Consider the following 18,128-nt stretch of genomic DNA (forward strand, 5'->3'; position numbering starts at 1 on the left):
AACTTGAAGAGCTTGCTGTGCTGCTGCTATGCAATGCAACACCTGGCTCACGCAGACACGCACGCGACCGACAGACCAACAACAGCATTGATGTGCCTTCGCCGCCACCTCCACCACGAACAAGTTGTCCGTATCACCATTCTCAGTTTTCGTTTATGACAGGGCCGTCTGCCAAAACAAGTCTATTTCGGTAGATATTATTTCGCAAAAAAATAAATAATAATAAAATATCCAGCTAGACTTTTAAACCGAGGCACGCGGTGATTGGGCGTCTCGCAGTCACGCGGTGGAGTGCAGTCGCTGCTGTGCCCTGCCTCGACTCAGCGCTACGAGCTTGTCTGCCACAGCTCTAGCAGAGCAGCAGCAGCGGCTGTATTCTGGATCCTCCGCGCACACGCACATACACACAACAATTACTGACAATTACAGGAGAAGCCCCCCGAATTTTCTTCGTTCGAAAGATAATTCTTCACCATGGGCGACAAGAAGAGCCCTACCAGGTAATACACCGCTTCGCCGAGCCTCCCCGCGGTCGATTTCGACTCGTTTTAGCGAGAATCCGGCGGCGTTTTGCGGGCTGATATTCGGACGCGTTCTCAAGGAGTGTTTCTCCCTTTTTCAGTTAGTGTGCCCACAGTGCTAAGCTAGAATAGTGCAGTCACTATGGCGGACTCTCTCTCTCTCTCTCTCTCTCCTCTATACAGTCACAGACAAAGGGATTTTTTTCCGAGGGAGACGCCTGGCATTCCTTTAAAACGCTCTTCCGCCTAAATAGAGACGGTTCGAAGGTCAATGTTGACGAGACATTATTTCGCTATCGGGTTTTGTTAGCCGACATGCTAAAGGGTCGAGCTGATTTTTTTTTAGCAGCGCTCGCGCCTGCCTGCTAGCTTTAGCAGGAGATAACGTAGAGTCGGACGGTCTCTGTGTGTGTGGATCCAGTTGGGTCGATCTGTTATAGAGCTCTGCAAGTCGGGACCGGAATCGAATATGTATGACAGCTCCCCAGATATTTTGGGCCATATTGAACGAGCTTGGATATTACATGTTGTTGTTTTTTATCGCGTGACATCATACTTTTAATTATTGTCAAATATGAAATAATGTAATTATACACAAACAACTGACATGACTCTTTTGCGCTCGTGTCTTGTTTGCCAGGCCAAAAAGACAAGCAAAACCGACCGCGGATGACTGCTACTGGGACTGTAGCGTCTGTACCTTCAGGAACACTGCCGAGGCTTTCAAATGCAGCATCTGCGAAGTGAGGAAGGGCACAACCACAAGGTAACGTTGGCTCTGTTTTTTTTTCTCCCCCCCCCCTCCTCCTCCCATGGCTGGCTGCAGCATTGCATCGCAATTTATGGGAATGACAACTTTGATCGACAGCCTATTTGTCTGCGTCAGCGACAGGGAATTTGGACGTGTTTGATAGACCATCTCGCGAACATCTTCCTGCATGGCCTTGTTTGTTATCACCCTGGACCCTTAGCTGGACCCTTATCGATACAACAAGACACAACAGTGCTTTGATGCATTCGTCTAGGTACGCTGCCTCTCCAGCTTCCTTGGGGGTGTACTGCTACAGTGCATCAATTCAACACAGAGCGGGTACGATGAAAATAATGCGTTTTCATCAACAACGGGGAAGCACATTTTACCTACCTGTAGGATTACCAATATTAGTTTTTACTGCAAAACTGTGATTTACAGTAGGCCTTGCATGAGATGGGTTTCCAGTCATGATGACAGGAGGTATTATTTTTCGAGTGTTCCATGGTGGTGAGTAGTGGGCCTAGTCAGAATCAGAATTTGATGTGGAGTCTGGATAATCATTTTCATGGGAAGGCAATTGGCATTTTTGTCGTTTGGGTATGACTGGGTAGATTAATGCCCATGTTGCTGTTGAATCACAAGAGGGTTCCAAATTTGTATTTTCTGCAGTAATAATCAGTTCCCTGAGTTGAATATGGACATGTCCCATGCATATTCGATTATTCATAAGCCTCCTTTTTTGTCACAAGTGGCTTTTTAACTTGCCAGTGACTTTTCAAGGGAGTTGAACATTGACAATCATACATGTAAGATAATCTGCCCAGCACCTGTTCTCTCGACCAAAGTTAGACATACATTTTCACATGTGAAAGGGTGGCTATAACTTCTAGGAAATCACAATGAGGTCATAGTGGTACGTAGGTCTTGTCAGGTTTGCCTTTGATATGATGACGGGATTCCCTTTCAGTTTTGTGTTTACCACCTTATTACCACCTACATCTTCTGGGGAATGTTTTTTGTTGTTGCTAAGTCATAATGTAGTCTGTGACCGAGTGTGGGTATTCACCTCTCAGCTGCACAGTGGGATGCAGTTAAGAGTCATTTGCAAGTCTGTTGATGAGTCCCCTATGCTTTAACCTTTCCTGCTGGGGTTTTACTATGAGTTGGTCGGTTGTCACTCTTGGTCTGCCACAGACAGGGGAACCACATCGACGACACTGGTTTACCGAGAATCCCAAATAGACTGCCGCTCTACAGATTTCATTCTCATGTGTTCATCTCCCCTCCCCCTACAATCTTTTCCCAGCAGCATGTAGCTTAAAGCCCCACAGCTGATAATGCAGGCTGCACATGCTGCACAAAGCAGGAAGCAGAGAGAAGCATGTCATAGCCCTCCTACCACCGTGTTTTTTTTTGGCAATGGCCCAGTTGCCTCTATTTGGTAAATGGAAATGTATGACATCACTGGAGTGGTTGTCACATGTCCTTGTTTGATCTGAATATTTAACCTTTGATTGATGTGATTGTTTACTGTTGCCGGGCTGCCTCTTATTCTAATGAGAACTAATTAACCATCTTTACTCCCCCTCTTTGATGTATCCCACCAGAGCATGGGATGGAGTAGTGCTCTCTCGGCCAAATTAATGTTCCACACAGTGCTTGTTTGTCCTATTCCTAGGTTCTTGTTTGAATGGTCCCTTTGGGAAAATGTAACTTGTGTGCTACTAACTAATTCTTCACTCGACTTTGCACTTTGATTCAGAACAGTAAGAGTTGTTTCGGTTGTAGTCGTTGGTCTATAATTTGACTCACACAGAAACTGGGGTAAAGTAAGATGACCTGATCGACATGGCTTTAAGGAAAAAGTTACAGTTAATGATTCACAATACAATACAATAACCAGTTGTGCTATTGCTGAAATGCAGTCAATGTGACATCTTGCTGTCACCTTGTTCAAGCTGTCTGTCCAACAATAGCATGGTGGTGTGGTTGCTGGCGATCGAGTTAGTCTGCTGGTCTCCATTTTACTTAATGATCAAATGATCAAATCAATATTTATGTGCCCCCAAGAATATTACAAGCTCTATTTTGAGTGAACCCGACCCAAGTCACTAGGATTGCAGTTTCCAGTTCCACAGGTGTTATTGAACACCATTCCTGCAGGAATGGTGGGTTATCCCTGTCACAGGTGGTGGAATTTCAACAGTAGGTAGATCAGTTAACTGAGTCTTGCAGCTCTGGTGTGCTAACAGGGGTAAGAATGTGTGTTAATGAGGGCGAAAGCATCAGCATGTAGAGAGGGAGAGGCCCCCTGTTCTCCCCAGCTGAGTGCAACCTAACGAACCTGTTGACCCCATCCAGCCCAGTGATGTAACTCAACACTGGGTAGGCTAAATCTAGCCTCTACTATGCTGACTCTTAAAATAAGAAGGAATTATGCGTTTTCCTGTTTGACCTCTGCTAATCTACAAGTCGAAGTAGCCAACGTGCATGGCGCCTTTTGCGCTTGGTACCCTTTCTGTAGTAATTGGAGAAGGGTTTGCATTAGCACCCCTGTTGAGGTGCATGCGATCATATTCAAATGTATCCCATCACCTGAACCTGAGCACTGTGTGAATGTGACACCGCATTGCCATACATCAGTTTTCAGTGCGGTGGTGTTTGGTATGCACCTCGAGCAGCCCCGCGGCCCAGGGAGAAACCATTAGGAGCCCTCTAAAGTTGATTGATGACTCAGATCACAGGAAGTCTTGAGGGTACCTCAGTCTTTGAACGCTGTGGCGTTATCTGTTCTTTTGCAAACTGTTGTCTAGTATCTACATACTGTATATGGAATGGGTTGTCATTTTTTATTCAAGCTTAAACATTTTTTTTACAAGATCAGATAAACAACTGTGATCCCTAATTAATCTGACATGCAAGGCTTGGCTCTAATTAATTGGAACAAAAGCATAACAGCGCAAATAATAAATATAGTGCAACATTTAGGCATTGAGTGATACTGGAAATGGTATTTGGGCCAACATAAGCATCTGATACCATGTAAACTAAAAATCTAAGCAAAGTAATTTTCACTTTCTCCACTCGTAGTACAGTTATTATTAATCTCTATTGGAGGAAAACGGAATGCATTTAATCCAGTGTTCATCTCATAACTCGTAACAACATACAGTTCAGGTCTCTATTGTTCAATAAAATAAAAGGACTGGATGGACTGGCAGTCTACGTCAGTATTGGAAGAAAATAAAAATAACAGCTGAGGCTCCATTTTTGTTGTTCATAAAATGTTAATTTTGGCCAATGTTTGGCATTAAAATAAATACTATTCATCTCAAGTCGAATGTATTGTCACATCATATCATATGTATACTAAGGCTGTCCCCGAGAATTCGTGGTTCGAACGTTCGCTCGTTAGGGTTGGCACTCGAATCTTAATTAATGGGCGTGAACCATTCAGGGTTTTTTTTTTTTTTTTTTTTAATTATTATTATTATTTTTTTTGCAAGGCGCATTTGCGCACCAACAGCTGAGACGGTTATGTAGAGAAATCTGACAGGCATTCAAAAGGAACTCAAATGTGATGTTAATGTCCTGTAGACGTAGAAATAAAACTAGTGTTGACTAATGTTGACTAATGACACGTGGCTGTTATTTTGAAGAGGAAGTTAGTGCACAGGAAGTCCGTTTCAGTTGTAAACAAGCTACTATGACACTTTCCCGAAGTTACGTGCTCCCCCCCCCCCCCCCCAAGAAGGGGGAATTAATTAGAAACGAATGGTTCGAAGGTTCGCTCGAAAATTCCTGCCGAAGTTCGAGTCCTAAAAACAGGGATAGGGTACAGCCTTAATGTATACAGGTGTAAAAAGGTGGGTTGTACAAGCTACATCATTCCAGTTTCAAGAAAGGTGGAAAGAGACGAAAGCGGTCATTAGGTCACGTTTAAACAATTAAGTCACAGGACTGAAGAGTGAAGGGATATAGTTTCATGACAGTTATGTTTTTGGGATTTTTACACTTTGCTTAAGCACTATTGACTGCCAAGTTGTTTTTCACTGTTTTGTTAAAGTAGCTGTGTCTGTGGTTGGAATACTATATTTTTGTATGCTTATTGCTTCATTGTAAGCTTGTTTTCTTCATTTCAGAATCGGTACTAAATTCTGTGATCAAACTTGTGGGCTGTTTGTTGTGAAATGCGCTCCTGGTTGTTTCTTTCTCCCTCGCAATGTTTGTTTGTAGGCTACATTCTGTCTTCTGTTTTGTTTTATAATGCTATGATTGGATTAAGGCTGCATAATGTGTTCTTTTTTGGCGTCCTACCTCTAGTTATTCATAAGTCTTCAGTTCAATGGAATATTACTCTCCCTACCCTCCCCGTTGCCTATGTTTATTTTTACTTCGTCAAACTCCATTTTCACCCGGTGCCAATTGCCTAAACTGTAATCCTGCGTACTCTTCCGCTGCCAACCTGGGGAGAGCCCAGAACTGAGCTCATGCTTCTTACAATGCATGAGGAGTGAGCACGCCGCTTCTTATCATCTAAAGCTGACTCCACACCAAGCAAACTTGTTCAGACTAGTCGGAGACTACTTAAAACTGCCAGATTGCAACAGACTAGCATTGCAAATTGCATTTAAGCAGTTTGCAGTGTTGCCAGTTCTGCTTATTATAAGCAACTTTAGGCTAGTTTTCATGTAACGGCTTAATTATTCATAGTTGCCCGTTGCTTTAATTTGGGCTTATTTCTGAAGTGTAGTTGCTTATTTGGGCTTGCTTTCATGATTCTTTTTGAAAATAGCGGATGTAATAGGGCTCAGGTGAAACTGGTTGCTTCTTTTGGGCTTGTTTTCATAGACCTGGTTGCTTATTTCACTCACAGAATCTGCCAAGCTAGCTTGTCATCAAACTGGAGCCTCTGCAATGCATCCCGCAACAAAACAAAACGCACATTTTGTGCGTGGTGTTATTCCAACCAGTTTCTTTCTCCCCTGTCATCCTCCCCGACTGACCATGGGGAGGCAGTATAGAGACCAGGATTACTGCATGTTTTTTGTGAGGGTACCTACCCTAAGGGACACGATGGGGAACATGCAAAACATGCCACCCAGAAATGCCCTTCCACCAACCCCAGAAGCGGAGGAGAGAACACGCCCACAGCGTCCCGTGGGACACTGTGGGGTTCGATTCCCGTGGGAATCGAACCCGGGACTTTCTAGCTGTGAGGCGACAGCACTACCGACTGTGCCACCATGCCCCTACTTTTGAGAAATCTAGTGTTTTTACATGGAGCAAAATATTCTGTGAGTCCACTCATGAATTGAACATTATCAAGCAACAGCATTAGTCAAAAAAGCAAACTGTCTAAGTAATGAAATAATTCTCTTGCACACAGACAAATAGCGTACTTTGTCAAAAAGTGAAATATTACATGAGGGCTGCATAATTAATGTGCAGTCAAAATAATTTTAACTCTTAAAATGTACTATACTTAAGTTTGTGTGTGTGTCTACAAGAGCGCACTGACACCATTCTTGCTGTTAAAGTGATGGAGTTGAGTCATTATAATCTGTGCATTCTAACTGCTGTCACATTAAGGCATATTGTCTAGGATAATGGAATTACGTAAGAGGGACATGCTGGCACTTGCCATTTGCATCTGTATTTCTTTGCCCCCCCTCAAACACACATGCACATGCAGAGGAAACTTCTTTTTTTTTATCCAGCATTAGCAGCCTCTGCACTAAAACCCCAAGCATGAGGGTGTAGCCCACTAATCATTACGTGTTAATTGGCGGATTTAAAAGTTCTTAATTACTTCATAGGATTTGACAGAGTGGTGCGTAATTAAATTCAATGACCAATTTGTCAATCCGACAAAACGGAGAGAAATGTTGAGAGCTATGGAATAGTGTTGGGGTGGGGACGGGAGTGAGCGAGTGTGTGTGAGAGACGGAGAGGAGTGTGCACAGAGAATACGACACAGAAAAGCAGAACAGCAGGGTAAAAAGAGGACGAGGGGAGAGGGAGGGAGGGAGGGAGTGAACGAGTTGATGCGCAGAGTCTGAGCTAGCTGAAGAGTAAGGGAGGAGGGCAGAAGAGGACAATAGAGACAGCAGCAAAGCGACGGGAGGGGAGAGTCTGGGTGTTGCTGTGTCTGTGCACGTGCCGTGAGCAAGGGGTAGGGGACAGTTGCGATTGTGGGGTGTGTGTTCACTCAACCGTGAATCTCCAGGGACCCAGGAGACAGAACGGAACCCATCATTACCCAAGGAAGGAGTTTGTGGCATCTGGGGCAGACCGTTCCACTGGAGACGCCAGGGCTCGTGCTTCCAACTAGACGTATCATAGATCCACCAAGACAACATTACCCCAGGTGAACGAGTTTAACTATCTCAGGCTCTTGTTCGCGAGTGAGGGGAGGACGGAGAAGGAGATCAGCCAGAGAATCTGAGCGGCAGGGGCGGTATTGCAGTCGCTGTATCGCACTGTTGTGACGAAAAGAGAGCTGAGACAGAAGGCAAAGCTCTCTACCGTGCAATCTTCGTGCCTAAGTACCTATGGTCATGGGGGTCATGACCGAAAGAATAAGGTCGCGACTCGCGATTACAAGCGGCCAAAATGAGGTCGCTGGCATCTCCCTTAGAGAGGGTGAGAAGTTCAGACACGGGGTGAGAAGTTCAGTTACACGAGAGAGTAAAGTTGCTGCTTCTTTGCCTGGAAAGGAGCCAGCTTAGGTGTTCGGGCATCTGGTTAGGATGCCTCTCGAGCGTCTCCCTAGGGAGATCCTTGATGCACGTCCCACTGGGAGGAGACCCCAGGGCAGACCAAGGTGCAGTTGGAGGAAATACATCGACTCACTGGCCTTGGAACGCCTCGGGATCCCCCAGGAGGAAGGTACTAATGATGTGTTACTGGAAGTCTGGAGCTCTCTGGTGGAGCTTTTGCCCCCACGACCCGACTATGGAAGCGGTTGAAGATGGAGATGGATGGATTGTATGGGGTTCAAGATTCATTTTATATTATGGTCTATTCTATTACAATACAGAGGGTCCTGGATCTGTATCAATGTGTTAAAATCTGAGTGGATCCGAGAACCCATGGACCCAGATCAGTGCTGATCAGGAGAGGAAAGTTCTGTTTAACGTGCGTGATGATTAAGCTGACCCAGAGCCATTGGACTGGCCCCATAAAGGCCCCATGAAGTGAACAGAGTTGTTGTAACTCTGTCTTACTCTATGGCTCTGCGCTGACCTAAGCTCAAAATAAAAACAAGGGTTGCTAGGCTACACCCCGGGCCCGAACCCACAAGATGCGCACGTGATGCGCATCCGCGCACACTTTATTATTGCGTGTGATTGTTGTTATCACCTGCAGCTTTTTTTGGAGCACATTTTCTTCTCGCAGAAAGCAGCTGGTGTGAAAAGTTGTCATATAACGGTCTTTTCTCTATAGGCTCTGTGCATAACTGTAGTCCAAGTTTCCTGAAGGTGGAATGTGCATTTTCCTTTTCTAGTAATTTTCCCATAGCTTAGTTTGATGGGCTCCTTTATGCGTTCAAATCTACTGCCAGTACTAAAAGCCAATAAAAAACTAAAGAGTCATTCACACATACACTGTAACATGGAAGATTCCCATACTTTACACATTAGGGCTGCATGTATGAACACAAATGTCCGACAAAGTAGACCGGACCTGACATGCAACAGGACGGTGGCAGCTCCCTTGACCTAAAGAGACACTATGTAGTAATGGTTATCAGCGCCCACTTTGGACACAAATAAATTGCAGCCAACGTCTTTGACTTCATTATACGCCAGTCAGAGACTTTTGCCTGAATGGGCATTGTTTTGCAGGAACTAGCAGTGAATGCCGCTTTCAATGAGCTTCATGCCTGTGCCTGTCTGCTCAAAGTGCTCATGCACTGCCCATGGGACATTCATGAATTTACACACGTGGCTCACGTTCATTCATGATAGAAGGAGAGTTGCGTTTGTTTTGGTTGTTTCAAGGGCGCAGATGGCTTATTTGTTTCAAGCCCCCCTATAGTCATAGTCTGTTGGGTGAATTTCATTGAGCGAGTGCCTCTGTTGATGACACTTCTATTGTCAAGGAGAGAAATGTAACACTAACAGAACCAGCAATTTAAAAGGCGTTTGGATTTTTTCGTGAGGAGCAATGCAGATATTCCATCTTTCTCTCTCTCTCTCTCACACATGCACGCGCGCACACGCACGCACACACATCAAGCCTGTGTGTGCGCTTCTCTCCCACACACACAGCTGCTAGAGAGCGATTGAGTCTCGCCTCTCACCAACAAGAAGTGTCTGCCTTCTCTTCCCTTTCCAGTTATTTTTAACAGATTGCGCAGTTGTAAAGTTGCTGCCAAAGGTTCTTTTTTTAGTAGCCTGTTTAGTGTTGATGTCTCGTCCTTGCAAGCAATGCAAATGTATACTCTGTATGAAACGGTAATCCACTTCATCCACTCAGCTGACCTTGCAGATGCACGGTGCAAATCTAGAGTTCTGGCTGTTCTCACCATGTTTCTGTTGTCTGGCATGAATGCATGTTGAAATTCTAATCTCCTTATTTGTGCATTTGGTTATAACATCAGTGCATGTCAATCTCTATGATGCCAACTTTGTTGTGCATGACATCAGTGCATGTTGAGAGATCTCTTTATATTTGCATTTGACACGTGCACGTTCGTGCACAATATGGAAATCTCTGTGCATTTGATGGCATATACAGTATGTGCATCTGATGTTTGACGGTGGGATTTCACATCATCTACCATGTTAGATCGCCATGGTTACTGAAGAGGTTCTAACCGTTAGACTGAGGGACTCCATGCACTCCATATTCAAACATATTGGCCATCCTGAAACTCCATATATGGTCATGGTTGACGGCATGGAGCTACGAGCTGTTTTTCCTCTTTTTGCAGATGGGTTCCCAGATTGCAGTCAGCATGACGTGCCATATTTGGGTGTAGCTGCAGTCGGAACTATATAGCCAATGGTTATGTCTGAGTCATAGTGACGTTCACTATGACTCAGACATAACCATATATAGAGTTCACTAAGTGAACTGTATATATGGTTATGTTTGAGTCATAGTGAACTCTATATGGTTATGTCTGAGTCATAGTGAACTCTATATATGGTTATGTCTGAGTCATAGTGAACTATATATATGGTTATGTCTGAGTCATAGTGAACTGTATATATGGTTATGTCTGAGTCATAGTGAACTCTATATAAGGTTATGTCTGAGTCATAGTGAACTCTATATAAGGTTATGTCTGAGTCATAGTGAACTATATATGGTTATGTCTGAGTCATAGTGAACTCTATATGGTTATGTCTGAGTCATGGTGAACTGTATGGTTATGTCTGAGTCATAGTGAACTCTATATATGGTTATGTCTGAGTCATAGTGAACTGTATATGGTTATGTCTGAGTCATAGTGAACTGTATATGGTTATGTCTGAGTCAAAGTGAACTCTATATATGGTTATGTCTGAGTCATAGTGAACTGTATATATGGTTATGTCTGAGTCATAGTGAACTGTATGGTTATGTCTGAGTCATAGTGAACTCTATATATGGTTATGTCTGAGTCATAGTGAACTGTATATATGGTTATGTCTGAGTCATAGTGAACTGTATGGTTATGTCTGAGTCATAGTGAACTCTATATGGTTATGTCTGAGTCATAGTGAACTGTATATATGGTTATGTCTGAGTCATAGTGAACTGTATGGTTATGTCTGAGTCATAGTGAACTCTATATGGTTATGTCTGAGTCATAGTGAACTGTATATGGTTATGTCTGAGTCATAGTGAACTCTATATATGGTTATGTCTGAGTCATAGTGAACTCTATATATGGTTATGTCTGAGTCATAGTGAACTGTATGGTTATGTCTGAGTCATAGTGAACTGTATGGTTATGTCTGAGTCATAGTGAACTGTATGGTTATGTCTGAGTCATAGTGAACTGTATGGTTATGTCTGAGTCATAGTGAACTCTATATATGGTTATGTCTGAGTCATAATGAACTGTATGGTTATGTCTGAGTCATAGTGAACTGTATGGTTATGTCTGAGTCATAGTGAACTGTATGGTTATGTCTGAGTCATAGTGAACTCTATATATGGTTATGTCTGAGTCATAGTGAACTCTATATATGGTTATGTCTGAGTCATAGTGAACTGTATATGGTTATGTCTGAGTCATAGTGAACTCTATATATGGTTATGTCTGAGTCATAGTGAACTGTATATGGTTATGTCTGAGTCATAGTGAACTCTATATATGGTTATGTCTGAGTCATAGTGAACTGTATGGTTATGTCTGAGTCATAGTTAACTCTATATATGGTTATGTCTGAGTCATAGTGAACTGTATATATGGTTATGTCTGAGTCATAGTGAACTATATATGGTTGTCTGAGTCATAGTGAACTCTATATGGTTATGTCTGAGTCAAACTGAACTCTATATATGGTTATGTCTGAGTCATAGTGAACTCTATATATGGTTATGTCTGAGTCACAGTGAACTGTATAGACCACCACACAGCATAGGAGGATATGCGTGAGAGATGTGGGACACGTAGCTGAATATCACTCGTGTTGCCTTCGATGTTACACTGTATGCAATTGCCCACTGATAAGTATTTCAAATAAAAACTATTTAGCCATAGTAAATACCCCATAGTCATAGTGAACTATATATATGGTTATGTCTGAGTCATAGTGAACTATATATATGGTTATGTCTGAGTCATAGTGAACTGTATATATGGTTATGTCTGAGTCATAGTGAACTGTATGGTTATGTCTGAGTCATAGTGAACTCTATATGGTTATGTCTGAGTCATAGTGAACTGTATATGGTTATGTCTGAGTCATAGTGAACTCTATATATGGTTATGTCTGAGTCATAGTGAACTCTATATATGGTTATGTCTGAGTCATAGTGAACTGTATGGTTATGTCTGAGTCATAGTGAACTGTATGGTTATGTCTGAGTCATAGTGAACTGTATGGTTATGTCTGAGTCATAGTGAACTGTATGGTTATGTCTGAGTCATAGTGAACTCTATATATGGTTATGTCTGAGTCATAATGAACTGTATGGTTATGTCTGAGTCATAGTGAACTGTATGGTTATGTCTGAGTCATAGTGAACTCTATATATGGTTATGTCTGAGTCATAGTGAACTCTATATATGGTTATGTCTGAGTCATAGTGAACTGTATATGGTTATGTCTGAGTCATAGTGAACTCTATATATGGTTATGTCTGAGTCATAGTGAACTGTATATGGTTATGTCTGAGTCATAGTGAACTCTATATATGGTTATGTCTGAGTCATAGTGAACTGTATGGTTATGTCTGAGTCATAGTTAACTCTATATATGGTTATGTCTGAGTCATAGTGAACTGTATATATGGTTATGTCTGAGTCATAGTGAACTATATATGGTTGTCTGAGTCATAGTGAACTCTATATGGTTATGTCTGAGTCAAACTGAACTCTATATATGGTTATGTCTGAGTCATAGTGAACTCTATATATGGTTATGTCTGAGTCACAGTGAACTGTATAGACCACCACACAGCATAGGAGGATATGCGTGAGAGATGTGGGACACGTAGCTGAATATCACTCGTGTTGCCTTCGATGTTACACTGTATGCAATTGCCCACTGATAAGTATTTCAAATAAAAACTATTTAGCCATAGTAAATACCCCATAGTCATAGTGAACTATATATATGGTTATGTCTGAGTCATAGTGAACTATATATATGGTTATGTCTGAGTCATAGTGAACTATATATATGGTTATGTCTGAGTCATAGTGAACTATATATGGTTATGTCTGAGTCAAAGTGAACTCTATATATGGTTATGTCTGAGTCATAGTGAACTGTATATGGTTATGTCTGAGTCAAAGTGAACTCTATATATGGTTATGTCTGAGTCATATGAACTCTATATATGGTTATGTCTGAGTCATAGTGAACTGTATATGGTTATGTCTGAGTCAAAGTGAACTCTATATATGGTTATGTCTGAGTCATATATGGTTATGTCTGAGTCATAGTGAACTGAACTCTATATATGGTTATGTCTGAGTCAAAGTGAACTCTATATATGGTTATGTCTGAGTCACAGTGAACTGTATAGACAACCACACAGCATAGGAGGATATGCGTCAGATGTCGGACACGTAGCTGAATATCACTCGTGTTGCCTTCGGTGTTACACTGTATGTAAAGTACACACCAATTACGTTATTTGCCCACTGATAAGTATTTCAAATAAAAACTGTTTAGCCATAGTTTTTGTATCATACTTTATTACTTGGGCAGCAGTGGCTCAGGGGTAGAGTTGCCAGATTCCATTCCCAGTTCGATCCTGATTCCTGGGCTCTCCCTGAGTTTGTGTTGATCTGTTGTGTCCAAGTGTCCTCTGAACGCCTAATTGCTCCCGATGAGCAGGTTGGTGCCTTGCATGGTTTCCTCTGCCATCGGTGTGTGTGTGTGTGTGTGTGTGTGTGTGTGTGTGTGTGTGTGTGTGTGTGTGTGTGTGTGTGTGTGTGTGTGTGTGTGTGTGTGTGTGTGTGTGTGTGTGTGTGTGTGTGTGTGTGTGTGTGTGTGTGTGTGTGTGTGTGTGTGTGTGTGTGTGTGTGTGTGTGTGTGTGTGTGTGTGTGTGTGTGTGTGTGTGTGTGTGTGTGTGTGTGTGTGTGTGTGTGTGTGTGTGTGTGTGTGTGTGCGTGCGTGCGTGCGTGCGTGCGTGCGTGCGCGCGCTTGGATAGCCCAGGCGGTGGCGTACCCGACTGGTAATCCAGTCGCAGTGTGCCGCGGGTTCGACTCCCGAGCCCGACACGGCCTTTACTGCATGTCTTCTCCCGTTTCCTGTCAGCCTACTGTCTGTCCCTTCAAAAAACCAATAAAAGGCGTAAGCCGCAAAAAAATATCTTAAAAAAAAAAAAAGCGCCTTGGATAAAGGCTCTATATAAATGCACCATTTACCATTTATACTAAAGCATATTATCAGTACTTTAGAGTCTTTAGTCGTATGACGGGGTGGTGCATTATGAAGTGAAAGTGACTCGGCGCAAGTCATGGTGGGGTCATTTCACTTACGTTACATGAGGAGAGGGAGATGAAAGGCTCTACATGAGTAGAGGGAGATGAAAGGCTCTAAGTTTACTTACAACAGAATAGTTTATTTTAACTCCCTGAGTGTGAGTGTTTATTTAATTCACAACAGCATGTAGACGATGTTCTCTTAAGTGATCATGCTACTTATTTCCTGTTTGTGTCTGAATCAATGCCAGGCTTGTCGGGTAGGACACCTTCTGGTTAGCCTCGGTACCCAGGCTTTTATTTTCGTTCGCATTCAGCTCAAAAATAAGTCCTGTTTTTAGTGATTACGCTAGAGGGCGCTCTTCGTCAACGTATGAATGATGCTAGTTTAATTGATAGATTTATTGTTTATTAGCTGGTTGAAAAATCTCCACACCACAACAGCACTAACATAAATGCACACACATACATTTGCGTGCTCTCTCTCTCTCTCTCTCTCTCTCTCTCTCTCTCTCTCTCTCTCTCTCTCTCTCTCTCTCTCTCTCTCTCTCTCTCTCTCTCTCTCTCTCTCTCTCTTAGCTCTCTTGTGAAAGTGTATAATTCCCCCCTATTTGGGGGTGGCGGATTTGTCGTTAGGGACTTATGTCCTGAACCCCTCAGCATTGGGTTACCTTGACTGTTTTGTTTGTTGGTTGTCATTGTCACTTCTCTTCTGCCTGCCGTGCCTACCTAAACTAACGCTGCGCTCCATTCTAAAGCTTGAAGATAGAGTATGTATGCATCGGAGTGTGGGACACAGTGGAGCTCATGCATGACTACAACTGGGGACGCTCATTACGGTGCGTAATGCATGAGAGTCAGAGCAGCATAACATCCCACAGATGTCATGTCTATCTCCAGCAGGAGATGGTAAAGCACGAGAGAGGCACAACAACGTAACTTACTTCATTGATTCTTAATATGTTGAATTAATTTTAATAATTACATTTTTTATGGATTTAACCACTCAACTTGGTAAACATGACCTTTTGGTTTTGTACTTGGTCGGCTCTTTTCCCCCCGTGAGAGCCCTGCTGTACATAGAAAAAACCCAGAGAAAGTGGAATGAGGAAAGGCTGGTGAGACTGGATACACATGGGCAGAGGGAGCAAGCAAGGTGGATCCCCGAGGGTAGAAGACGGGCCTGTCCGCAAAATCCTGTGTCTGGAGGGGATGGTTGAGAAGATTGAATGTTTAATTGCCACCTTTTGGCAGTGAGGAAATGTATGCAGCAGCTCCCCTGCTCTGGGCTGCTCTCCACGGACGCCAAGCACATCGCCCCAACAGAGGTGTGTGTGCGCGCGTGCACACACAATTTACTGCTTTACCCATGGATGGGTGCTAGAGGTAACAGCGTGCTCCTGTCACCTTGCAAACTCGTGGTCAGAATTGGCACGCCGAAAGAGAAAAAAAGGCATCCAACTTGCCTTGTTTAACATATTCCACACAGGCAAGACCTTTCTGCCGCGGCTTCGCTCCGTCACCCCCTTGTACAGTGGGGATTGGGGGGTGGGGGGCACGGCATGTTTCTACATAATGATCAAGGTGCCGGGCGGCAGATGTTGACATGGATGAGCGCGTGTAGATGTTACGTCAATGATAACACGGCATAAGGGAGACGCTGTGATCAAACTGATGCCCCGTGGCATGTTGGCATGTGGGAGCCAGGCTGAGGCAGTGATAGGCCTATACAACCACATGGAAAACTGGTCAAAATATGCTAAATAAAGCAGAATGAGATAGGATTCACGGTGCTGATGTTCATTACATCGAATGCGAACAAGGAAACCGGCGCGCTATTGGACTGAGTTGTGTTATTTCCAAAGTCAAGCCAGTTGCGTGGGTGATGTTAAGTGCTAGTGAGGCATTGGCTCTCCAGTACACACTGACCCATAGATGAAGGAATCTCTTGTCTGTCTGGTAACATTCTCAGTTCTCTCCTTCTGGCTCAGCTGTCTGCCACTGCATTCAACAAGTCTGGCAGGAAATAATTGCTTGTCCTCCACATAGCACTTCAAATAAGAGAGGCGTGTTAATTAGGGCTTTCCTGCACCTCTCTCTTCTCTATCGCATTATCCATCGCTCGCTCACTTTCTCTTTGTCACTCTGTTCTGGGGTCTCTTTGTCTCTGGTGTCTAGAAACAAATCTATCAGCTGTGGTTCCATCCTTCAGCTCTGGCTAGTGACATTAGCATAAGCCCAAGCTCCAGGGGGGAGGTGAGTCGGTGTGTCTCTGTCACAGGGGTGGATCAGTGGACGTATCCGAGTAACTACAGGTGTTGCTCTGCCAGAATTAGAAGTGCTTAAGCCTGATGACAGTTATTTAAGGGCATCCCGTGAAGGGAGTCTCCACCCCCACCCCCCCTACACTGTGGAATTTAAGAGGCAGGCAGAGGAGGCATTGTCAATCATGGTAGTTTGAAGAGGTAGCACTCGTAGTCAGGAGTGGTTGGACGCGCACACACACACACACACTCGCACACAGTAGGGATTCATTCAGCATTCAACAGCATCTATGGTTACATAGATGGCTTTTATTGGGGGTGAGACCACTTCCCATGGTGGTACATGGACTCTCTGCTGGTCTCAGTATTGTTTTAGTACTCTATTATGTCTTAGTCGTAGTGGTTTGACATGATAATATCAAATGATAATATCAAAAATAAACATATATATATATATATATAATATATATATATATATATATATATATATATATATATATATATATATTAGTGTAGTATGATTGTTTTTTGCTAAACAATAAGGCCAGATAAATAGCCTTTCATGTTCTTACTTTTGTCCCTCCTGTAAACAGCAAATCTCAGACAGTGCTGGACTGATCGGTGTGAAACTTTGGTTTCCAAAGTTTGAGGGATTCGCCCAAAAAGCTACAAATCATCAATGCAGCGTCCAATTGCCAGGAACGTCTGCATGCACATTCCCACTAGGCTAAGGAAGTAGAGCTCTTCACGGTACGGAAAATAAAATACCCGACAGGATCCCATACCCGTACGGAACCGCATCCGGGATTGTCTGGTACATAAAATAATAGGCTGGGTCTGTAATATTTCTCTGGTCCATCCGGGTTCCTCATTTGAAAGAAATCACCATTAGGTCCATTAGGGTTTGCGTCATTTGGACCTGTAAGAACTGCCACCCTCAACTCTTGAACCGTAGATTGTACAGTCAACCCCTCCACCCTACAACAGGTTCAACCCCTCCACCCTACAACAGGTCAACCCCTCCACCCTACAACAGGTCACAACACAGTTGTACCCTCTGCGCTCCCTCTATGCACTTTTCAAGTCTATCAAAAAATTGTTATAGAGGCAGCCTTGACCAATGGAACTTCATCACCCGCTCATGAACACAGGGCATGCTTTGTGTACACACACGCACACACACAGAGATGACGGACAGGGTCCCTTGCCATGTTAATCGGCCACAGAGCGGCGTTGTGTGAATACAGTGACGTGTGGTCGGTAAATAAATAACGGACCACGGAGAGCGGTGGCCCTATCATGCCAGCAACAACTCATGGCTGACTTACAGCTGGCACTGAATCACCGGTTAACTACCGGGGGCTGCTTCTGTCACAGCGAGCTAAGCTGCTACCGCTAGCTGCTTCTGCTGCTGCTGCCGCTGCTGCTACTGACACACAAATCTCAGGCCCTGTCCTGGACTCGGGCGACAGGCAGAAGAGGCAT

At 43.5% G+C, this 18,128-nt stretch overlaps 1 protein-coding gene across 1 annotated transcript in view; it reads left to right on the forward strand.

The window, feature by feature from the left end:
• Positions 1-56: 56 nt before the first annotated feature.
• rybpb (RING1 and YY1 binding protein b) overlaps positions 57-18,128 on the forward strand; it is a 26,479-nt gene continuing 8,407 nt past the window's right edge. Inside the window, exons 1-2 of the mRNA XM_079509431.1 lie at positions 57-500; positions 1,162-1,287. Of these exons, the coding sequence (XP_079365557.1) occupies positions 475-500; positions 1,162-1,287 (152 nt within the window). The 5' untranslated portion in view covers positions 57-474. The remainder of the gene's footprint in view (positions 501-1,161; positions 1,288-18,128) is intronic.

This window comes from Electrona antarctica (assembly GCF_951216825.1).
Source record: "Electrona antarctica genome assembly, chromosome: 9".
Taxonomy (NCBI): domain Eukaryota; kingdom Metazoa; phylum Chordata; class Actinopteri; order Myctophiformes; family Myctophidae; genus Electrona; species Electrona antarctica.